We start from the raw sequence: 25756 nt of genomic DNA, 5'->3' as shown, positions 1-25756 counted from the left end.
CACCTGTTTCCTCACCTGTCGCCTTTCAGTCCAGCAGGACCTGAGACAGCAGGCAGGATCATCATTCCCACACTAACGCACTAACAGCTGAGATGGACACAGATGTAGAACCATCTCTCATTCAGGCACTACTGCCCACACAAAGCCCATCATACATCATCCTTCATCTCATGATGAAACCAAGCCAAACTAATGACCTTAAACAAGCTCCCGGTGCAATCACATGCACAGGATGGATTAAAATGTTTTTTCCTGCATATCATTAACAGAGAGCATTACAAACTACTCTTACTTATGATTATGACAGTTCAAAGCATTAATGCTAGACCTGGTCTTAAAAGTGTCTGAATGTTTTATGGAGATAGGACACAATATTATACATTTATGACTGAATTTACTGCTGGTCATATTTAGATATTAATAATGTGGGCACCTTTCTCGAATATTGGTTTTAAGTGGGTCACTCTGATTATAGAGCGGTTAAATGGTTTTAGAAACATGATATAAACTCGATGGATGTGAGTGTGCGCTCACCTTGGCAGGATTTCCCATCATCTCCGAGTTTACTACCGTCAGGACACCTGCAGTAATAACTGCCGATAGTATTACAGCACGTGCCTTCACATCCGCCATTACTGTCTGCACACTCGTTTATATCTAGAAAGAAAGAAAGAAAGAAAGAAAAACCCTGAGAATCCATATAGACTATAACTATATTGTGTTTTAGAAACATAAAATCATTAATATGCTAATAAGAAAAAAAACAAAGATTAACAACAAAAACAATCAAATTCATAGCCCCATTAAATGGAGTTGTGGTCATTTTTTCCCCATCTATCAAGTACTTCAGATAATTTTGATTTAAAATTCACCAATTTTTTTAAATAATTAAATACATCACTTGCTATTGTATGCCAATTTCCTCCTAATATTTTACTTTAAAGTGTTAGTTACCCAAAAATGAAAATTCTGTCATTAATTATTCACCCTCATATGGAAGAGGATTAGGACCAAGCAATAATAAAAAAATAAAACCATCTCGAGATTAAAGTTATTAAATTTCGAGAAAAAACTTGTTAAATTTTGAGAAAAAAGTCAAAATAAAATGTTGAGAATAAACTCGTTAATTTCGAGAAAAAACTCGTTAAATTTCTAGAAAAAGGTCGAGATAAAATGTTGAGAATAAACTTGTTAAATTTCGAGAAAAAACTCGTTAAATTTCAAGAAAAAAGTCGAGATAAAATGTTGAGAATAAACTCGTTAAATTACGAGAAAAAAGTTGTTAAATTACGAGAACAAATTCGTTAAATTATGAGAAAAATGTCATTAAATTTCGATAAAAAAGTCGAGATAAAATGTTGAGAATAAACTCGTTAAATTACGAGAAAAAAGTTGTTAAATTACGAGAACGAATTTGTTAAATTATGAGAAAATGTCGTTAAATTTCTAGAAAAAGGTCGAGATAAAATGTTGAGAATAAACTCGTTAAATTACGAGAAAAAAAACTCGTTAAATTTCGATAAAAAAGTCGAGATAAAATGTTGAGAATAAACTCGTTAAATTACGAGAAAAAAAGTCGTTAAATTACGAGAACGAATTCGTTAAATTATGAGAAAAATGTCGTTAAATTTCGATAAAAAAGTCGAGATAAAATGTTGAGAATAAACTCGTTAAATTACGAGAAAAAAGTCATTAAATTACGAGAACGAATTCGTTAAATTATGAGAAAAATGTCGTTAAATTTCTAGAAAAAGGTCGAGATAAAATGTTGAGAATAAACTCGTTAAATTACGAGAAAAAAAACTCGTTAAATTTCGATAAAAAGGTTGAGATAAAATGTTGAGAATAAACTCGTTAAATTACGAGAAAAAACTTGTTAAATTTCAAGAAAAAAGTCGAGATAAAATGTTGAGAATAAACTCATTAAACGTTTTTCTCGTAATTTAACGAGTTTATTCTCAACATTTTATCTCGACTTTTTCTTGAAATTTAACGAGTTTTTTCTCGTAATTTAACAACTTTAATCTCAAGATGGTTTTATTTTTTTTATTATTGCTTGGCCCTAATCCTCTTCCGTACCCTCATGTCATTCCACACCTGTAAAACTTTCAGTCATCTTCAAAACACAAATGAAGATTTTTTCGATTAAATCTGAGAGATTTCTGTCCCTCTGTTGGCAACTATGCAACTACCACTTTGATGCTTCAAAAAGATCATAAAACTAATCCATATGAATTAAGCGGTTTAGTCCAAATTTTCTTTTAGTCACATATAAACATATAATATACAGAAACTCAACCGAACCTGCTTGACGTGTGAGAACAAACCTCGTCCGGAAGCTCAAACGTGTTGCGTAACACAAGAGAATGAACCTCATTAGTTACGCAGCTCGTTTCAGCTTCCAGAAGAGGTTTGTTCTCACGCATCAAGCAGGTTCGGTTGAGCTTCTGTTTATGTTCGCTGATCAATGTTTACAAGTGAGTAAAAGCCTAAATTCAATCTTTTCATCATATAAAGCGATCGAGTCTCTTCAGAAAATCTGGACTAAACCACTCATTTATATGGATTAGTCTTACAACAGAAATCTCTCAGATTTCATCAAAAAATTCATTCATTCGAGTTCAGAAGATGAAGGTCTTACAGGTTTGGAACGACATGAGGGTGAGTAATTAATGACAGAATTTTTGGGTGAACTAACTCTTTAACATCATCTGGAAAATCTATTTCTTTATCCATCTACTTCCTCTTTATATTTTCAATAGTTTCCTCTCTCCAGCATATTGTTTAGATCTGTAAAGACTTTCTGTAAAAATGTTTCCTGTCTCATGTCATTAAATAGGACATTGTGCAGTCATTGTAACATAATCATCACACAGACATAAACAGACAAACCACACAAACAAACCCACTTATATAAACCCCCACACAAACACACAGCACTCAGACTCAGGTAATAAGTCCAAGCTGGTCTAAACAGCTGCCTTCTGCTCAACAGGTTCTCATCAAGTACACACAAATAAAAGTTTCACAATAAGTTCAAGAGAACTTATCTTAAAAATCAATTGATAAATAAATACAATTATTTGATAGTGTGTTTTTCTGTAAGCCTCAGAAACCAAGGATGGGTCGCCATAGCAAATGTTCAGGCCACACCCACACTTGGTTTCGAAGGCAACACAGCATCACCAGATGAACTCCAAATCTGACTATTATAATATCTAAAATTATAAAATATTTATAAATCAATGTCCTTGGTTGCCCAAAGCCAGGTTTTATAATATTTAAGAATCTTTCCCCGGTTTCACAGACAAAGCTTAAGTCTAGTCCCAGACTAAAATGCATGTTTGAGCTGCTTTAACTGAAAGAATCTTGCACTGATATATCTTAAAATCTGTCAGTGCTATTGTTCTTTTATCAAGATGCACACCAGTAATGTTTTTTCTAAGGCATGCTTATAAAAATCCTGGCTTATTTTAAGCCCCGTTTGTGAAACCAGGCCTTTAAGATAAATATTCACAAATTTGCACGCATAATTTTTCACCCATCTCCATCTGTTTTCTTCTGTCTGATCTCGAGGAGTCATGTCTCCCTAACAACCTTTGACTCCAAGACACGGCAATGACCTTAAGCAAACATCCCATAATAATAATAATACACAGTGCTGACAACATCTTTCCTGTGGAAAGACAAGGACAGATTTACAGATGTAAGTTAAGCGTTCTAACTGTGATGCTGTCGACTCGCTTATACAGGTTTACAGCATCATGGGGGTGAGTAAATAATGCCAAATTTTCTTTTTTGGGGTGAACTATGCCTTTAAGTGATTTCACAAAACTATAATACATTTGCAGTGGCTAAAATGTGCGTCTTGATAAGGACTGACATGCATGCAAAAGTACACACACAAATACATCTGAGAATAAACATCCACTCTGCCATCTGTTTAGCTTGTTTAAGCCCCTGTTTTCTATGTTTCACACCTGGTGATCATTCTCTTTGTCATTTTAAATCTAGATCTGTTTTGTATCCAGACCTCTGTCATTAATCTTGCTCTGGCTCTGACTGGGAAACAGGAACAGGGGATAGAACGATGAAAAACATCTAGAAATAAAACAAGAATAAACAACAGGAAATTAAAAGCAAATGGAAAGACTGTTTTAAAATTTTATTGATATTAACATTTACACATTCTGTCAACATTTATATATTTTAAAGAGGTTTTTGAACTGAATATATTCTGTATGCCACAAAGAATGTACAAGGGCCCGTTCACACAGAAAATGTTATTTTATTCCACTGCGCTGCTTTTTTTTTTTTTGTCTGAATCCACTTTTGCTAGTTTAACGATGGGACAAATGGTCGGCGCGTCCGGCGCATGGTCTAAAAGGGTTTTCCCTATTCTCTTAATGAGTAATGGGTGTGTTTTGGGCGTAACGTGGAATAAACCAATCAGAGTCTCATCTCCCATTCCCTTTAAAAGCCATGGCGGATTCGTTATTTACATGGCGGAATTTGCAAGCAGAAAAACTGAACGCTTCTCTAGGAAGGAAACGGATCTGCTCATGCACGAGGTTAAAGCACACAAGCAGACCATCCATGGGACAAGCCGTATTCCACCAAAGCATTTTTATCTTTATGCACACAATAACAATTTTTAAATTGTAATCCTTTTATTTTTAATATTTGGCATGTTGCTGCGCATCCCTGTGTGTGTAATAAGCAGTGTTTAAGTGCGCCTATAGGTGCATATTACCAACGCGCTCTTTAAATAACAAAAAATAAATAAATATTGCGTTGATCGGTTGGTCAATGGTGCAGTCTATTTCAGTTGCCTCAAAATAGCAACACGCCAACAAATGCATCTGAACACACCTCATTTTCATAAATGGGCGCAAATGCATTTGCTATTTAAACAACATGGTGCAGGACGTGAAAATGATAACCGAATCAGGCTGAAACTAGCAAAAAACACTTGCATTGCGCTGAGTGTATGATAGGGCCCAAAACGTTTTGTAATTTTCAAGGAGAATGGACAGTATTCTTTGTTGCAAAAATACAGGATTTTATAAGTGCCTTAATATAATAATACAAAAATATATATGTAAAATATACAAATAAATTCAAATCTATTAAAAAAAACAAAACATACCTGTACATTTAAAAAATATATTTCCAAAACATTTTATGTACCCATTTATAAAATTTAAAAAATTTATATATAGAAATTGTCACTGGAGATTGCTTGTGCAAAACTTGCCACCACATTGCAATGATATTCTGTGTGTTTGCCAGTGTGTTGCTATTTGCTGGGATGTTCTGGTTGGTTATTGGCTCAAGTTAAAATGGCCAAGCTCATAGGACTCCTCCCATGAGTCTTTCGATGTATGGGATTTTTGACAATCCATTAATTCATTCAGCTATATAAAACACATATCTTTCTTACTTCCATTTAAATACTGAGAAGTATTACTATAATTTATGGGCCAGAGCGATCAGAGGGAACGGAAATCTAATAACCATAGCTATCTTTCCTGGGATATCCTTTCCTCAATTTGGACGTAGTACAACTCGCCTGATGCGTTCTACAGGCGACAGCTGACAAGACCTCACAAGGTCTCTACATAGTGTCTTTTCCCCCTCAGAAGTGAATAAGAAGGATTATTGCCACAGTTAGACTTTTTAATTTAAGGTATAAACTCTTACTGCTTTTAAATACACTAATGAGTCTCAAAGGAAACATAACGCAATAAAGATTGGGTATTTTCATTCTCTCTCATTCCTTTTGTCTACTTTTTCTCAACGCATGTTAAAGTCGTTCGGTTATCTCTCAGGGTTATGAATGCTTCGAGGAAAAGCGGCAGTTTCTCATGAATATCCCCTGTCCTTTCATTGGGAGATCCTCTTTAATGGTTTAGGCAGAGCAGCTACAAAACGTTTAAGTTAACTGTGTGTCCTATCAGAGAAAAGGATAGTTTTGTGTATACTGTAACTGTTCAGCTGCTATGTCTGCCCATCTCTCAGCATGTAGAGGCACATGTCTTTTGTTGTGATCCTACAGATCTTTGCATTTGGTCCTGTATTATCTTACATAAACTCACACATCCAAACCAGCCCTCAAATTCAAGCATGACTTCTTTTTTTAAACAGCAAGGGACTCTGAAACATCTGGCAAGCATTTGCACATTAATTACACATTTCCGCAATTACTGGATGATCTGTATACAGCTACCAACAGGATGTTTGAATATTCGATCAAATATTAAGTTACAGGTGCTTTACTGACTCCATGAAAATAACTAATTACAAAGAGAAAACAAATCACCACCATTTTGGTAATCAAATATGAATTTAATGTGCCCTTGCTGAATGAAAGTATCAATTCAATTAATTATGTTAAAGGGGACCCATAATGCCCTTTTCACAAGATGTAATATAACACCGTGTCCTAACCAGACACGATGCGATAAGATTCCAGCGACGGGCAATTTGACTGTCCACACTAGGCGTGACACGACAATGAGAAACGATAAAATCAATCAAAAAACACAGCCAATCAGAAGAGAGTGTGGACGGGTTCTCTCGGCAAGAGCACAGCGGACACAATGAAATGGGCAAGTAAAATTCATAAATATTACACAATTTAAATATTATTTACAGAGTACAACCAATCTTTGTCATAGAATACACTATGACGTCGTGGCTGGTCAGGACAAAAACTCATATTAACATGGAAAAGATACATTTTATCGCTTGTCGAGGCGTCGCGTCTGGTTAGGACACGGTGTAAGTTTCTGGTGTCTGTGAAGTTTCAGCTCAAAATACTCCACAGATCATTTATTATAGCTTGTCAAATTTGCCCCTATTTGGGTGTAAACAAAAACACGCCGTTTTTGTGTGTCCCTTTAAAGGTGCCGTAGCACGTGTTTTCAAAAGATGTAATATAAGTCTAAGGTGTCCCCTGAATGTGTCTGAAGTTTCAGCTCAAAATACCTCATAGATTTATTTATTTTTTTTTCATTTTTTCAACTGCCTATTTTGGGGCATCATTAAATATGCGCCGATTCAGGCTGCGGCCCCTTTAAATTCTCGTGCTCCCCGCCCCCGAGCTCGCGACTACCTTAAACAGCATAAACAAAGTTCACACAGCTAATATAACCCTTAAAATGGATCTTTACAAAGTGTTTGTGATGCAGCATGTCTAATCGTAAGTATGGTATTTATTTGGATGTTTACATTTGATTCTGAATGAGTTTGATAGTGCTCCGTGGCTAAAGCTCCCTGCAAAGTCCTTAGCGACCATTTCACCTTAATAAATTTAAGGGACCAAAACAGCTCCCTTAAATCAACTGACACTCAAAATACGATGGCTGATTTAGTGTTAATTGAAGAGGAGGAAATACCAAGGCGTGTTTTTAATGATCGCAATAATCCCTTGGAGACGATGAATGATATACAGTTATTGAGAGAATATTGGTTTGACCGCCAGTCAATCCTTCGTCTCGCCGCGACACTAGAACAGAATTTAATTTTTTTTTGTTATCCCCTGCCAGGCTTTCAATTTGTGCGAATGAGTGACTGATGGGTTATAGCGGCTTTGAAGAATGTTTTTTTCTTTTTGTGAATTCTTCTAAAAGAATTGCTTTTTCGTCCTCTGTCCAGTTTGGTTTACGTTTTTTGATTTCTATTATGTTTGTACTCTCCATAGCACAAATATATTCATAGAAATGTGGTTTTAGTGAGGATTTGGCTTTGTGGTTCATTATGTTCTGTTTACTGTTAGAGGTAGTAACTATAGCAACCGCTGCGATCATTGCCGTATGTTGTCAGAAACTACCGTGAAACGCTTAGTGTAAACACTTAGGTAAGGGTGAAAGTTAAGAAGTTTGTTGCAACGCTCTTAGTGAAATCCCTTACCTAAGGGATTTTTTCTCCCTCAGGGAAACCCTCACTTAAGGAGTTTCATGCAACCGGGCACAGAGCTTTAACAGTTCATGCTCCGGTTGCTCAACAACAACAAAGCTGGAGAATCTCACGCAGCCAAAATGAGGATTGTCAGTAACGGAGTTCAGCCTTACATTGTTCAAACTGGAGTCAGATACTGATGGAGAGACTCAGGAAGAAGTTACAACTTTTAAAATTTATCTGGACGTTTTTGAACAGTTAGTGGATAAATTTATGTAGTTGCTGTGGAGTTGATTCAACTCGTCGACTAGCATGTGCCGTCATGTTAATCTTTTGTGCAAATCCAGCGTTGAATTGACCCTCATTTGTGAAGCAGTCCGGTGTAAAATGGCGGCATGGTAACAACACTCTTCTACAACAACTCTTCCTCTTCTCTAAAGCAGCCCAACATGGCCTCACCCCCTTTTGATGCGTGTTCCCAGGGACAGGGTTTATGTAAATTTTGTGATGAGGTTTGTGATGTCACCAGCATTGGAAGAAGCTCACTGAAGTCCTTAAAAAAGCGATTTCTGTAAAAGAAAATATCTCCCTTTCGCATTGAACTTTGAGCGTCGTAACTTTGCAGATGTTGTTTATGCTCAAACAGCAACATTACACACTAAATAAAATTAAAAAAGTGAAATCATAATCAAGAACCCCTTTAAATTATATTCATTCATTTCTCCTAAAGAGCAATAATATTAAAGACCCTATCACGCTAGTAAATCTTACTTTTGTCTCCTCTAGATTTTCAGAAGAGATTTCAATAATGTCTCAACTATGCTCATATTAGCCAAGTTTGCAATCAAAGATCAATTTCAATAAACTCAAACATTTTTTTCCAATATATATCTGGTCTATGCTATTATAGCACTCTATTCTTTCTGTATGTCAATAATTTGTGTCTCTATTTTGTATATTTCTCCTACAAGGAATTTTAGAAGAAACACCTGAGAAAATTGAAAGCTCCATTTAGTCTACATTAAGTCTCATGAACCATTAATAAGCAATAAAATTTTCCTTCAATAACTTGTATTTTACAACACTGAATATTGACAGCAAATACTGTATAAAGACAGATCTTCAGAAGTCTAGAGCATTTTGAGTTAAAAGCAACAGAACATTCCAGCACACACACACAACTGGTTCATGTTTCTCCACAGCAGGATTTGGTTTCTCTGTCTCTCAACTGAGATCACCTGCTGAGTGGAGACGTTAAATTAATTTCCTTCTGAAGTTCTCACTTGAATAACGTTTTTAATGTGCCAGACTCACTGCTTCCTCAAGCCCATCTCAACAAAAAGATATAACCTTTTGACCAGGAAACTCACTCCTCACTCTCAAGGACTTGATTTCATTGCCGTCTTTGCCGTGCAGTAATCCTTTCTCCCCACAGACTCTCGTTTCAACAGCCCGTGTCTGCCAGAGCATCCTGCGGCAGTGAAGTTCTTGTTCAAATGTGAGTTTCTCACCAAACCAGCACATGGAGCGTGTCAGTACGACTTAAACTGAAAGGTCTGGCCGTCCTGGATAAGCAAGCTTTCAAACAGCACGTAATCTATCTGAGGACCTCAATCATAATTTACAGACCGCTCAGTCAAAGTTTGCACTAACAGATATATTTGTGCTGGATCAGAACATGTCATGCTTTAGTTCAGAGAAGGTGACTGAACTGAAGGATAAAGGCACAGAATAGAGCAGTGAGAAAGTGGAAAACTGGAGAAAAAAAATTACTCTTTCTTAATAAATGTTCCGGGTCTCATTGTGCATGATTGATCAGGACATGTTATTCTGAGGAAAAATCTTTCATTAAAACTTTCTCCAGCTCTGAAATGAATTTTCTTTTCTGCTGACATAATCAAAGCCATGCAGATGGGGAGGAAACAATATTGGCCAACAAGATCCTTTCATTTTGATGCTTGCTCATGCAGAAGTCATGATGCTACAATGCCACTGAAGAACCATTTTGGGTTCCCCAAAGAACCTTTCAAATCATAAAAGAATGATTTTAATGATCTAAAGAACCCTTTTCCACTATAAAGAAACTGCAATGGAAAGGTTTCATGGATGTTTAAGGTTCTAAACGGAACCATTGACGCCAGTAAAGATGTTGGCTATGATATACATTATTACCTTATACATGTACGTTACATTAACACTCAAAATTGTGTAACATTATGAACGATTAAGGGATAGTTCATCCAAAAATTAAAAATTCGCACATTTACTCAACCTCGTATTATTCCAAACCTGTATGACTGTATATCTTCTGTGGGAAACAAAAGAAGATATTTTAAAGAATGTTTTAACTTTTTGTCCATACAATGAAAGTCAATAGAGACCAAAACAACAACATCTTATTTTGTGTTCTGCAGAAGAAATAAAGTCATACAGGTTTGATATTCATCAAGGTGAGTAAGGGATTTTAATGCAATGCATGATGAAATGCAAATGGCTTTCTGCATTCAATACAGTGAGGCTGGGTCTGTACTAAAATTATAAAGATGTTAGCTGGACAAGAAGAATATAATATATTGATATCTGTGTGTGTCCATGCAAAGAATGTGAGATATGTGACCCAGTTTAAAGGGGGGCCTAAAAAAGTTGTTTGTGGATGAGGAACTCTTGAACTCCTCAATACACTGCGGTATTCCAGGGAAGTATGTAGAGTCAGGACCCTCAGTGGGGTTGTAAGTCTTAACTCCAGTGTAGAGCAAACAAGATGGAGGAAAGGAAACCCTCAGGCAAACTGTATCAAACACACTCAGTACACACAGACACATCTTTAAACACTGTTCGCTCAGCACATATTGTAAACCTGTAAACAGGAAAGTTGCAGTAATTGACAGTGAAGAGCTTGTTTCCCACGAGTCTCTTCAACTCCATCAGGAAGACACGGTTGTTTAGTAGAACAATTTTTTTTAAATGGCATCTCTTTTAAAAGTTTAATCCTTAAATGCATAAATGTTTCGCCAATCATTATTACATTTTCGGGTCTTTAGTGACCCGGATCTATATCTAACACAGATGGATCTCTACCTGTCTCGATAATATAAAACTCTCCTGAAACTAGAGTAAGAATTACAGAAGAATAAAATAAAGCATATTTTGTTACCTTTTGGAGCCAGTTTGAGCAGATGTTTTATACCATCATCACTGTATGGGAAAATGAGCTCTAACAAGGACTTTCAGCATCTGGCTCATATTTGTGATCTCAAACATATTCTCTAACTATCACCAGATCCACCAGCAAGTGACTTGATTATGTCCAGTACTTGATCTGCATTAAATTCCTGAGCCATTTCAAGTTTTGCTTATGATACTTCTTATTCTTCTGTTTTCTGCCTGCGCTAACTATGAGTGAAACATCACGTCATCATTGGGTATCAGACATTGCCACCTTGTGGAATTAAGGTGAATAACACTTATTCAGTCATCAAAGATTCAATTATTGTTGTGCAGAAAAAATCAGTAATGGGAATAACAGCGTTATAAATAAATGCCGTTAGTAACGCCGATACTTTTTTCAGTAACGAGTAATCAAACGAATTACTTTTTCTTCCGTTACAACGCCTATTACCGTTACTGGCAAAAGTAACGGTAACGGCATTACTATAATTGAGCTCATTGAAGCGGTTTTCATCCGAGTAGGCTCTCTCTCAGCCATAGGACCTGCACAGTTTTGTGAGCATGCAAGCTGAGCGCGAGCTCAAACCAGAATTTGTGACATGCTGGATCGAAAATATGTGAAATAAGTTTTTCTAGTCGACTAGTAGTTATTCATTTAAGCCAATAGTTGACTAATCACATTTATATTAATTTAATTTCTTAAATACTGGAGAGAATAGCCTAAACCATAATAATGATCGTAATATAGGCTATAGCACTCAAGCGCACGCATAAAGCTTGCCATAAAGAACCGGCAAAAGTAATGATTATGAATGTGACCAAAATAGCAAGGAGACATTTTAATTGTTTATTAATAAAGTAATGTTTTCTGAATCAGTGTCGGCTGCGAAGATGAAGTTGACATTGCTGACTCTCATCATACTGGACGCGCTTAGACAGAAAATGCACATTTCATTCGGATTAGGCTACGTAATCAGAGTAGACTCTTTTCGTTTTTAGATATTTCAAGCTTTCTATAGATATATTTCTCATGTCTGCAAGGCAAGCAGCCTATACGCTGAGTTTCGGTTCATTTAGCCTATAAGTCGCGCTCCAGTTCATGCGCCAGTGATCGCGCCCGCGCATCCATATTATATCCAGATTATATTGTCTGCTATATTTGCTTCTTATTTATTAAATCCAGGCAATTGGTTGATGAAACATTGATTAAAATTAAGATAGAATTTTTACAAAATGAAATTCACTTTAAAGAAAGGCTTTCTATAAAACAAAACTTAATGAAGTGGTCAAAATCATGTCTAACCCACTCCATGACTCCCGATATATTGCGCATCTTGCATCTTACTCATGCTGTTCACTTTTCATAATCAAGTAAATGAATTTAAAACATTACATAGGACTATTTATACATAAATATGAAACTACATTTTCTTTAATGGCTACCAACACGTATTGTACAGTACAGAGAAATTTCATAAGCAAGAGCGGATCATGAGTCACGAGGCGGATCAAGAATAATTTATTCTTAGACTTATATTTAATATTGGGGGCATTCAAGTTATTTGACATATTTTAATTTGTTTTAAAGTAACGCAATAGTTACTTTCCCTGGTAATTAGTTACTTTTATAATGATGTAACTCAGTTACTAACTCCATTACTATATGTGAGAAGTAACTAGTAACTATATATTACTTTTTTAAAGTAACGTGCCCAACACTGGAAAAAATATACTTACACTGTTACAAACCTCAGGTCGTTAGTGACCCTATACAATTTTTACAAAAAATGAATGGAAAAACAGGCATTCTTATATAATTTTATTATTTTTTTCTTGTTATATTGTTTAGAATGAATTGATTGAGGAACACTAAGAAGGTTGATGTCTAACTTTAGGGAGGGTAGTAAAGGACATCCCAGGTCACTAAAGACCTGAGGTTAAAGGATTAGTTCACTTTCAGATGAAAATTACCCCAAGCTTTACTTACCCTCAATGGTGTATATGACTATCTTCTTTCTGATGAACACAATCAGAGTTATATTAATAATATCCTGACATATCCAAGCTTTATAATGGCAATGAACGAGACCAACTACTATGAAGCTGAAGCATCTATCCATCATAAACATACTCCACACGGCTCTAGGGGGTTAATAAAGGCCTTCTGAAGTGAAGTGATGCATTTGTGTAAGAAAAATATCCATATTTAACAAGTTAGACAGTAAAATAACTAGCTTCCGCCAGACCGCCTTCCGTATGCAACTTGTGAAGAGAGTGTAATGCCACTTGCAGTTCAAAACGATTACTCTACGTCCTACACCTTCTGTATTCAACTTATGAAAAAAGCTTACATGGCGTCAGTTACACTTTCTTCGTAAGTTGAATATGGAAGGTAGTGGAAGCTAGATATTTTACTTTATAATGTGATAAATATGGATATTTTTCTTACACAAACGCATCGCTTCACTTCAGAAAGCAGATGACACAGGACAGAAGATATTGTTAAATAAATGCGTTATTTTTGTTTGGTTTTTTCGCACAAAAAGTATTCTTGTCGCCTCATAACATTAAGTTTGAACCACTGCAGTCACGTCGACCATTTTTACAATGTCTTTAGTACCTTTCAGGACCTTGAAAGTGGTGGCTAAATTGCTGTCTATTGAGGAGTCATACAGCTATCAGATTTCATCAAAAATATCTTAACCCTTAAATGCATGACTGTTTCGCCAATCATTCTTACATATTCGGGTCTTTATCGACCCGGATCTATATCTAACACGGAAGGATCTCTACCTGTCGTGATACTATAAAACTCCTCTGATATTAGAGTAACAATTACAGAAGAATAAAATCAATCATATTTTGTTACCTTTTGGAGCTTGAAAGGGCTCAGTTTGAGCAGATGTTTTATGCCATCACCACTGTCCTCGTCAGAGCTCATTTCCCAGTAAATTCAGCAAATAATGGGCTAGTTTTATGTTTGTCACGAATATGAGCCCATTCGCGATCTCAAACGTATTCTCAGAACTATATAATTTTCAACATCTTCAAAATCAATATTCCGATCGCTAACAGCTTCACCAGATCCATCCTGTAACAGTTACAGTCATATTTGACTGCGTTCAGTACTCGCTCTGCAGTAAATCGCTGAGCCATTTCATGTTTCTCTTATTATTTCGTTTTCTGTCTAAATGAGTCGTCACTTCAGCATTGTGTATCAGACATTGCCACCTTGTGGAATAAAGGTGAATTGCACTTATTCTGTCATCTAAGATTCAATTATTGTCGTGCAGAAAAAATATATGTACACTCATACACATCTCGGGTCGTTTGCGACCCTATACAATTTTTACAAAAAATGAATACAAAAATAGGCATTCTTTTATAATTTTATGATTTTGTTCTTGTTATATTCTTTATAATGAATTGATTGAGGAATACCAAGAAGGTTGATGTCTAACTTTGAAAAATGAATGAGGAGGAGGGTAGTGAATGACGTCCCGGGTCACTAAAGACCCGAGGTATGCATTTAAGGGTTAATGTCTTACGGGTTTGAAAACGACATGAAGGTGAGTAATTAACTAAAGATTTTTCATTTTTGGGTGAGCTAACTCTTTCACACTAGTCTGTTTATAAAACATTAGCAGCTGTCAAGCTTCAAAAATGATAAAAGAACACTATAAAAGTACCATTAAAAGTAGTCTATGCACATCTTTTATGATACTTTTGTGGTGACTTTTCCTTTTTGGAGTTTGACAGCTCCTGGTCACTATTCACTTTTATTAGATGGAAAAGAACAACTTGAATATTCTGCCTAATATCTCACTTTTTGTTCCACGGAAGAAAGTAAGTCCTACAGGTTTGTAACAACATGAGGATGCACTATTCCTTTAACTTTCTTATTCTATGAATAGTATTCCCTGCTTTCTCCCACTCAGAATTCAGTGACAAGTGGCCTTTAAACACAGCCAATCAGTCCAACAGGAAAGGCCCGCTGAGCTACAGCATGTCCTGGGCTACAGTGGCAGGGACTATTGAAAGAGAGCACTGTAAAAACATTCTTCCACACGCACAAATACACAGTCTCTGAGTCAAATGAGCTTAATAGGTTTACCAGTCCAACATGGAAAAGACATTTTTCATCACGGTCATTTCACCGCCGTACTGTTTAGCCATCAGCTCTCTGCATTATGGACATGCAGAAGAAAACTTTAATTTTAGAAACTCTGAAAATACATTTTAGGAGCACAATCTGTCATCTCAGCACAAAACCGCAGGAGGAAAGCTGCAGATCACACACAAAAATCTCTGACTAAACTTAGAGGTTTACTGTTAAGACACAAACACGAAATCTCGTTCACATACTAACTGTGTGTGAGGCTGCTTCAATGCTCAAATGTATATTTACTCTGCTGATTTCAATTGAAGTCAAACTCTTTGCTGTTAAACCAGATAACCAGATCTGGTAAATCACGTTTACCAGAACACAGACACTCTTATTCTGCTTAATTCGACACCTCACAGTGTGAAAACCTCACATGTGCGGTCAAAACAAACCAGGAGGGGCAGAAACAAGTGAAAATCTAACAAACCAAAGTGACGTTTCGCCTGGGAAAACACTCACAGGTGGTGGACAGAGAATGTGGGAGTGGGAAACTCCAGGGAAACAAGCTTCAAAGACACCAATTAACCTCGCCTTAGAAATATACAACACTCTAATGTACAGATGCATCAACACAAACTCATATGCATAAACACAAACAGCCTGACCCATGCAGAAGACCTAAAACAGATCAATGAAAATATGACCACAGAAACCATTCTTGAACATTGAAAAGATAAATAAGCCACTGAATATTCAGGAGCTGAAACTTCAACCCCTTCAAAAGGCACAAAAGACTCACCGTATTGGCAGCGCGTTCCCTCGAACCCTTCTGGACACTGACATAGCTGATCACTGGTCTCAGAGCACTTCCCTCCATTAAAGCAGGTACCAGAAGAACACACTCCTGTAGATATCACGCATTGTTCAGATACTCTGTATCCATAACACACACACATACAGTGTTATTATACTCACTATGAAGACAGCCTCTCTCTTCTCCTCTCTGCATCCATCCCGGGCAGCACCTGTACACAGTTTGCATCTCCATACTATACACCTGCCTATACACTGTATAATAGCCTGTCCTGAGACAGATATAGAGAGGGAGAAACAGATGCAAAAATAGTTAACAGATTATAATGTAGAGACTGATATAGATCTAATGCGACATAATATAATAAATAATTTGTTTTACGATGGCAAATGAGACATACATAACATTGCTGAAATTAAATGAACACAATAATTAATTTAATCAAACCACAAGATATACATTTTGTTCATTCTGTGCTCCGGAAATAACGTAGACCAGTGGTTCTCAAACTTTTTTCCCAGTGGTCCGCACAATGATCCAAGTGCAAGTCTCACGGTCCGCATATAATTTACATATGACGTCACCAATGCAAACCAATCAGATTTAATGTTATGGTATTAGCAGATAATACTATTATTATACCAAGATGTTGCACACAATAAATAACAAATAAAAACTAATTTACTGACATTAGCTTTACAATAATAATCAGTAATGCTCAATGAACACACAAACTGTATATACAATCACTTTAAGTTGCTATTTAATTCTGTATGACTTTATGACTCTCTTCAACATCATCGCAAAAGTCACCAAACAATCACATAAATGCCTTAATAAGCAAATGTTACTCAGCTCTTTTTACAAACAACACTGAGCGCACTGTAGGCTAATTACAATGATGATATCAAGCATTCTGTCGCAATCCCTCGCGCAGCATCGGATCCGCGAGCGCGCGCTGAGTTGGGCTCATCCAGCCGCGGGTGCGCTGATGCGGTTATTTTTACTGATTTAAAATACATCAAACAAACACATCGATTTCACAGTTCAGTCTTTTGAAATTGTAGGTTTTGCTTGTCAAGTACTTTACTACAGAGCAAACAGGAAGGCTGCCCATCTCGCTCATTAGGCCTAACAGCAAACTGATTCTTCCATTCTTCTTACCTTTGCTGCTGATGCTGCGACTCTTCTTGTTTGCATGTGTTCCTTCATTTTATGTTCCACATTTAGTTTTTCTCCTCTAATAACAAATTTGACCATTTTGAGGCTTAAATTTACAAAATTAATGGCTACTGTTTGAATTCTTCCTAAGCGCGCACTTGTGTTTCGTTAACTGAGTGATTGCGTCATTACATTGCCTGATGTCTGATTATTATTATTGTGGTCGGCATATCGCGGGCCGCATTTACATTTGTGCCGGCCGCAGGTTGAGAACCACTGCTCCACACCCATTCAAACGCTTACTGCGCGTGAAGTGTTGCGTCGAGCATGACTCGTTGTCATGGCAACTGAATCACTGAGGAAAACTTTAAATATCTCGCCTTCGCTTTAATTTCGGACCATCCCCAAAAAGACATAAAACACTAAACAAATGATTTTGACATGCGTTTATCAAAGTAGGAAATCCAGGTTTTTAATCCCTTACACACAATTACTGCTGTTGAAATACGAAATGGAGGCGGGTCCGGATTGAATTCCCTCCGGGTCCGGATCCGGACCGGAGTCCGGACTTTGAGAAGTGCTGACGTAGACTAATAGAGCCTACAGTACTGTAATCACGCGCTCATGATGCTTGCTGAATCTTCCGATTGTTGAACCTCTTTTAACTTGACAAGACTTCTTAAAAATGCGGTCATAAATAATAAGCAAAAAACGCTGAAAAAGCAGCCAGGCACGGCGCAGCTGTCAAAGTCGTCAAAGCAGCACAGTGGAACAAAAAAAAGCGCCGCATTCTGTGAGAAGAACCGAGAAGAGAGACCTGAGAAGAGTCGTTTGTTTGAGTCGAGTCTTTTCAATTAATCTTTTGAACCAGTTCACAAGAACGTTCTAAACGATTCAAAGTGCAAACGGTTCTCTAGTTCAGTGGTTTCAATCTTTTAGGTGCAAAATATGATCATTTATACTGTGAAAAAAGAATAGTATGTGTAACATAGCCTACTGATTGGAAAATATTTATTTTCTATTGTGTTACATTATTATGTTTTTGTGTACTTCCAATAGTAAGCTACCGCATTATTGTGAAATACGTTATTTCTTTCTCTTTCTTTCTTTCTTTCAATCAATTTTTACATTGTTATTTGTTCAACTGAAAAACCAGTGTGATTTTTCCTGTAACAGACGATTTAACTGTGCTCCGATTAAAAACATACAATGCACTTTTAAAACTTTTAAGCTGTTTTTCTCCAGTTTTCAGTGTTGTCATAGTTACCATGTTTTGCCAAATTTTGCTATATTGATCAGCAGGTCAGTATTCAACATGCCAGATAGAAGTCTTAAAGGGTTAGTTCACTCAAAAATTAAATTTCTGTCATTAATTACTCACCCTCATGTCGTTCCACACCCGTAAGACCTTAGTTCATCTTCAGAACACAAATTAAGATATTTTTGATGAAATCGGAGGGTTTTTGATCCGATGCATACGCAGCAACGACATTGCACCTTTTGAGGTCCAGAAAGGTAGGCTACTAAAGACATTGTTAAAACCATCGACGTGACTGCAGTGGTTCAACCTTAATATTGTGAAGTGACGAGAATACTTTTTGTGCGCAAAAACAAAACAAAATCTCGTCACTTCACAATATTAAGGTTGAACCACTGCAGTCACATCGATGGTTTTAATGATGTCTTTAGTACTTTTCTGGACCTCAAAAGGTGCAATGTCGTTGCTGCCTATGTATGGATCAAAAACCCTCAGATTTCATCAAAAATATCTTAATTTGTGTTCCGAGGACAAACGAAGGTCTTACGAGTTTGGGACGCCATGAGGGTGAGTAATTAAAGACAGAAATCTTATTTTTGGGTGAACTAACCCTTTAAGAACATATGTTGGCTGATAGTGTGGTCTGCTTTCAGAGGAGCAAGAGTTGCTTATGACTCCTGTTAAATCACCATTGCTGTGCAAGTCACTTAACCCCAGAAGACAATTTCCAGAAGAGCTTTCCCAAAAATTGTACTTAAGTCAATGGAAAGCATCTGCTATGGTAGTTGGCAAATTTGCTTGTACTGAACGGTAGGAAAGAAAAGTCACTGCATCTGACTTAAGAGATAATTCTTTGGGGAGAGATAGTCATATTTGCTAAGAGAAAATGATTTAAGGGATAATGACTGAGAGATGGAAATAATGTAAATAGTTTTGTGTGTCTCACTTCCTCTCGTAGCCCATGCACCAGCGCTGAGAAGAGCAGCCCTGCCGCCACACCTTCACCATACGGGTGAACGCCTGAACGCACGGTTGCCTCACTCCCAGCATAGACATCTCCTGCTCCTCACACACATTCGGCCTGAGAAACAGTGAAAAAGATTACTTCAATACATTTTCATACTTTTATATCATATTTGATGCATGTCTAAGGCCTCTAAATTATCAGCATAATCAAGTTACTAAAGTCCCTTTAGTATAATTCTAAAAAAGGCCATCTTCAGGTGTTTTTGCTGTGGAATCTTTAATTAGTTTTCCATCATTCTTCTCATTGCTCCGTGGTCCAGTTCTGATGCTCACAAGTGCACTGTTGGCGCTTTCGGCGGTGGACAGGGGTCAGCATGGGCACCCTGACTGCTCTGCAGCTATGTAGCCTCATACGCAACAAACTGTGATGCACTGTGTATTCTGACACCTTTCTATCAGAACCAGCATTAACTTCTTTAGTAATTTGAGCTACAGTAGTTCGTCTGTTGGATCGGACCACACGGGCCAGCTTTCGCTCCCCACATGCATCAATGAGCCTTGGCCGCCCATGAACCCTGTCGCCGGTTCACCACTGTTCCTTCCTTGGACCACTTTTGAATAGATACTGACCACTGCAGACCGGGAACATCCTCACAAGAGCTGCAGTTTTGGAGATGCTCTGACCCAGTCGTCTAGCCATCACAATTTGGCCCTTGTCAGACTCCCTCAAATCCTTACGCTTGCCCATTTTTCCTGCTTCTAACACATCAAGTTTGAGAACAAATTGTTCACTTGCCTAATATATCCCACCCATTAACAGAGATAATCAGTGTTATTCACTTCACCTGTCAGTGCTCATAATGTTATTCCTGATCGGTGTATAAGAGCCATAATATCCTGATGTATCAAATATGTCACTTAGCAAAAAACACATGCATGTTTATGCAAACTTTTTATAAAGGCTCAATAATTGATTTTTCTGACTGTTTTTCATGTGTCAAGCTTTACAGGGTTAAGACCCATTATGTTGCATGGATTGTTGGATAGTATTGCTCTGTGAAATCCAGACCAGCCCCGGGTATATTCAGGGTAAATCATTTGCATATAGGGGGCACTCATGAGCCACAAATCCACATCAAGTGTCTCATTTTGAACTTTAAAATTCAAAACCCCTCTTTTAGTGATGTCATTATTAGTCATCTTGTTCAAGTAGTAAAAAAGCCATTGGTCATTTCATCATAAATGCTCACAGAAGAACATATATGTGGGTCAGCATGTGTGTAGCTGTCAGCTGACAGTAAGCAGACATACAGACACCAATATGCATGTGTTCCTGCACTAAATACTGGGATAAGGTAATTACGCAAGGATGTAACCACGTATTCAGGTACTGGGGACCACATGTTTAAGAATTGTCTATATATATATATATAAAAAAAACTACATTGGGGGGAGGGGTAGTTTAATTGCATTAAACAAATGGAAACGTGTCTTGTTCTTGTAATTTATAAACGTATTATTTGATTACAAGGCTATGTACAAAATCTATAATGAGTTAAGCTCTGTTCATGCTGACACTATGATCCAATGAGGAAATAAATCCAATGATCTTACTCTTAGATCTTGTAACAGCTCGTTTTAGGATGTTGACAAAATGTTCTCACAGCTTGTAAAGTTTGATCCTCCAAGAACATGCTGAACCACATGTTCAGGATCCAAGCTTATTTTATTTCAGCAAGTTGCTCATTTTCCTTTAGTTTAAGTTGAAGTATAATCCAAAAAAATTTAAACAAACTAAAACTAATAACTAAAAATTAATAAATACTATACAGACATATTTTTAAAAATAAAAAGATGACAAAAACACACAACAAAATTATTAAATCTTTAACTAAAATTAAAGTGAAAACAGAAAATATGAATATAAAATCTAATTCAAAATGTTAAAATTTATAATATATAACTAAAAAAATACTAAACAGATTTACACAGTAAAATACCATTTTCCATTATTGTAAAAACAGTGCATTCTGGGTAATATTATTATTATTAACCTATAGGCTACTTTCTCGAAAACGACAAATATTACCCAGAACACATTGTTTTTACAGTATATTACTTCTGTATATTACAGTGCATTCTGGGTAATATTATTTGTCATTTTTCGAGAAAGTAGTCTATAGGCCACTTTTCTTAAAATGACAAATATTACCCAGAATGCATTGTTTTTACAGTATATTATTGTTTCAATAGAAAACTGTATTTTACTGAGTAAATTTGTTTCTTTTTTTTAGTCATTTTTTAGTGTTAAACTAAATCTAATAAAATTTGTTGTCATTTTTAACTGAAATAAACCTGAAATAAAATAAAATATAAATGAAATTAATTTTTTATTTATTTTTTATTATTTTGCCTTTCTAACTAACTGAAATAAAATTCAGTCTAAGTCAAAGTCAAAGTACTAAAATAACTAAAATAAAAATAAATAAAAGCAAAATAGAAATATTTTTAAAAACAAAAACTAATACACAGCAAAATCCCCAGAGTTAAATCAACTCTGCTCAGAGAACATATGGTCCCTCTCTACATAGAGTTAAAATAACACTGAAGCAAGAGTTAAAGTTAATGAGATAATATGCTGTTTGTGGAGTTGTTTAATCAGATCTTGAGAGATTTAATGTCTTTTATCTTCAGTTGATTTCATCTAAGGCTGTTGCTGGAAGTCCTTTGTAGTTCTTGTATTTCTCTTCAGTGATTCTGCTTGTTAACAGCAGGTGTTCATCACTACTGCTAAATCATAACTTAATCACTTAATTATCTCATTTACTTTAACTCTGCTTCAGTGTTACGTTAACACTATATAGAGAGGGACCATATGTAATCTGAGCAGAGTTGATTTTGCTGTGTACAAAAAACATAACAAAATTACTAAAATTAAAATGAAAACTGAAAATGTAATAATAAAAGTTAATTCAGAATATTAATAAACACTATAATAGTACCAAAATAACCCTGCTAAGCCAAATTCTGCCTCTGAAAAAAAAAAAAGTTTTTGAATTTTTAAAATTATTTCTTTTATTTATGAATAGATTTTTCAATTGAGTGCACCTAAATATTTCCAAAAGGAGGATTTCTCAGATTTAGACCATTTTTAGGGATAATTTTGGCCCTAAACTATAGCTAAGTACTACATACAAACTCAGCTTTCCTTCACTTCTCCTTACATTCATATCATATCTGTCAGGAATTGTTAGTTGATTTAAATCTTCCTCATGGTTATCCAAAGGTTAAAGCACCTCATCCACAGCTCAGAGTATGGAATATCGCTGAGAATGCATTTCAACTTCATAAATACATCAGGACTGCTGTAGAATGATTTGTTTTAATCCATCTGTGACAGTCTGGCTCTTAAACTCTTTATTTTAGTTTCACCAGAGCGAGTGTGGTGAGTCTGGGCTCTGCCTCAGAGGGTCATGTTCTCTCTCAGGTTGTTTCCTATGACCATCTGGGCTTAATACAGCACATCCTGAGTCAATTAGGGGGCTCTCAGATAAACTGCACAGTCACACGCCGGATCAGCCCTGGAGTCAGTGTGTGTCAAAGACACAGCGAGGGGTTGACTCACCGGCCTCTGTCACGCTTTACATATTTCCAAATTCTTACAGTGCAGTATTTCAGTCAAGTCAGTTTGTAGGCTACTGTTTCAAAGCAAGTGAATATATATGGATGCATTTAATATATGATAATCAAGTGTTTACAGAATAAATTAAATAATGTAATGATCATTAATGTTTTAATATAATTTCACATTTCAAATGGAATCGCTTTTGGCGACACCTAGAGGGCATCAGAAATAACGCTTCACGATTAATAATAAGCTTCACATTCCAAATTATTGCGCTATTGGTACCAAAACAAAGAGCTAACGGTAAGAAACCAAACTGATAACTTATTATTAATAATAGTAATTTAAGGCATTACCAGTGTTACACCTAGTGACAAAAATAGATTAAAAAAAAACTTTTCATAAGCGAAATGCTTAGCCTACACTTTTAAAAAAACACAGGTGACACATTAACATGTTCAGCTGTGATAGGTATCATTCAATATAGCACGTTAAGATTACTTTAATCACACACACACAAAAATCGGCTATTTTAAAAAAAAAAAACTGAAGTTCATGCATGTTCTAGCTCAGTGAAAATTAACATTTAAATTAATTAAAATGTCAAGACTAGTGACCAAAAAAACTTATACAGAGGCTATATTTGAAACAAAGAGCGTGACTCACATGTCGGGCTGCAGGTCCAGTGATGCTGCGCCGATCAGAGACACGATCACACCGCAGAGCAGAAGTGCCACGGAGCAGCACATCGTTTACAGCATCCACATGCAGCAAACACTCTTCAGGGCTTGTGGTGAGCAGGTTTCAGGGGCCCACCGTCCACTGTACAGGGTCCGATCACTTCATTATACACGAGTGGGGCTGTAGTTAATATATCTTTGTGGACGCGCTAAATGTTTTCTCCTTGCAAACTGAAATAATCGAGCATCCTGGAGTCCTGGAGCTGGTGTCCTCAACTGGGAGCACACTGAGACAGACTGGACAATCGCTCAGCGCTCTTCCCACCACACACACACACACACACACACACACACACCACCGCTAGGGGCCACGATGGAAACACGGTGCTCACAACAGCGGTTGTTTCTCAAGTTTTGTGTGATGTGTGTGATGGGTAAGTTACTCTAAAAACTCATTTGTTAGCTAATTACGTCTTCATTAGATTCCTTTAGCCTACAAATTAGTCTTTCTAAAAAGTATGCATTAGCTACTTACTAATTAGCCTAGCCTATTTGTAAATCTCATATCAACCTCGACCAGTTGAACAATACAATTAAAATAAATCAAATTAAAATGATTGTTCAAATAAATAAAATAAAATTGCATAGGCTAGCTTATTCTTGAACTGACCAAAGCCTATTTAAAGGGAGAGGGTTACATTAAAAGCATATGTTTTATCATTAGACGTTAACTTTTGATGTTGTTTTATATAGAATTGATCTGTAGTCTATTAATGCAATTACATCAGAATAATTAAATTACAAAAAAAAATAAATAAATTAAGCGTAATCCCTTACTTTAGCTACTTTTAAAGGGAAAAGTAATTAAATTACAGTAGGCTGGGCTGTTTGTTTGTTTGTTTGTTTTTATAACAACAAAAAAGTTCTATTTTGGGTAAATGTAAAGGCCCTTTTTCACACCAAAAGTGAACTGAATAAGCCTCAGGCTGAAGGAAATGCAAATTCACGTCTGTACAGCAGAGGGCGCAGTTCAAACAAGTCTTTCAGCTGTGCTGCCATTCTGGAGTGCAGAAGAATAGGATGTTTTTGTTTGTTTTGTTTGTTTTTTTATAGGATGTAGGGGCCGTTCACACAGAACACATTTTTCTATTTCAATGCGCTACTTTCCCATTGTTTTTCTATGTAAACACGCGCTTGACGGACTTTTGTAGGCCTATATAACTTTACTTAATATGACTTTGCTACATGCACTCGTCTCAGTGAATGTCTCACTCAACATCTTTTTTTTTATTATTCTGCTATTTATTCCATTCAATTTAAGGCGCAGACGTCACGTTTATTGAGACGAGTGCATGTAACGTTAGCAAAGTTACTGAAGGCCAAAAGGGCCAAAAACACCTGAATTTTAACACGTCAACAACACGTTAAGTATGTGCATTTCACGTCCATGAAATACGTGTGCGTATTTCTTTTGTATCACGCATAACTTTACTTAATATGACTTTGCTACATGCACTCTGTGAGTGTAAAATACGTGTTAAATATGCGTGATATACACGTATTTAACATGTTGTTGACGTGTTAAAATTCACGCGTTTTTGGCCCTTTTGGCCTTCCATACAAAGTCATATATCTGAGCCATTCGGAACGCCATGCTTTTGCAGCGCCTCACACATTAGCGCCGCGTCAATTTAAAAGAATTTCAACTTCACACGCAGCGCCGCTCATCAATGTCAGTTCCAAAACAGTGGACCAATCAGAAGAACTCGGAGGCAGGGCAAGCATTGCACGCTTCTATCAATTCTGCTGTTTGCCTATTTCTATTATTTCCATTATTGTCGTTATTGCATCACGTCTCAAAAGTGCATCTCGAGACCCTCGCGTTCTACGCTGCGCTTTTTTAAAAACCATTCCTGAGTGTTTTTAGACGCAAAGACGCATTCTGCGTGAATATGGCCACTAACTTGCGTTACTAGCCTATTTGAAAAAGTAAGTCAGATATTTTGTTGTAATTTTAAAAGTAATGCGTTACTTTACTAGTTACTTGAAAAAAGTAATCTGATCATGTAGGTCATGT

General features: G+C 36.4%; 1 protein-coding gene across 1 annotated transcript in view; it reads right to left on the bottom strand.

The window, feature by feature from the left end:
• Positions 1-24137, bottom strand: part of megf6 (multiple EGF like domains 6) — a 79703-nt gene extending 55566 nt beyond the window's left edge. The window contains 5 exon segments of the mRNA XM_048161012.1: positions 535-657; positions 15975-16079; positions 16151-16260; positions 19355-19489; positions 23666-24137. Of these exon segments, the coding sequence (XP_048016969.1) occupies positions 535-657; positions 15975-16079; positions 16151-16260; positions 19355-19489; positions 23666-23748 (556 nt within the window). The 5' untranslated portion in view covers positions 23749-24137.
• Between the last annotated feature and the right edge of the window lie 1619 nt (positions 24138-25756).

This window comes from Megalobrama amblycephala, linkage group LG16 (genome assembly GCF_018812025.1).
Source record: "Megalobrama amblycephala isolate DHTTF-2021 linkage group LG16, ASM1881202v1, whole genome shotgun sequence".
Taxonomy (NCBI): Eukaryota; Metazoa; Chordata; class Actinopteri; order Cypriniformes; family Xenocyprididae; genus Megalobrama; species Megalobrama amblycephala.
This window is presented reverse-complemented; position numbering and strand designations above follow the sequence as displayed.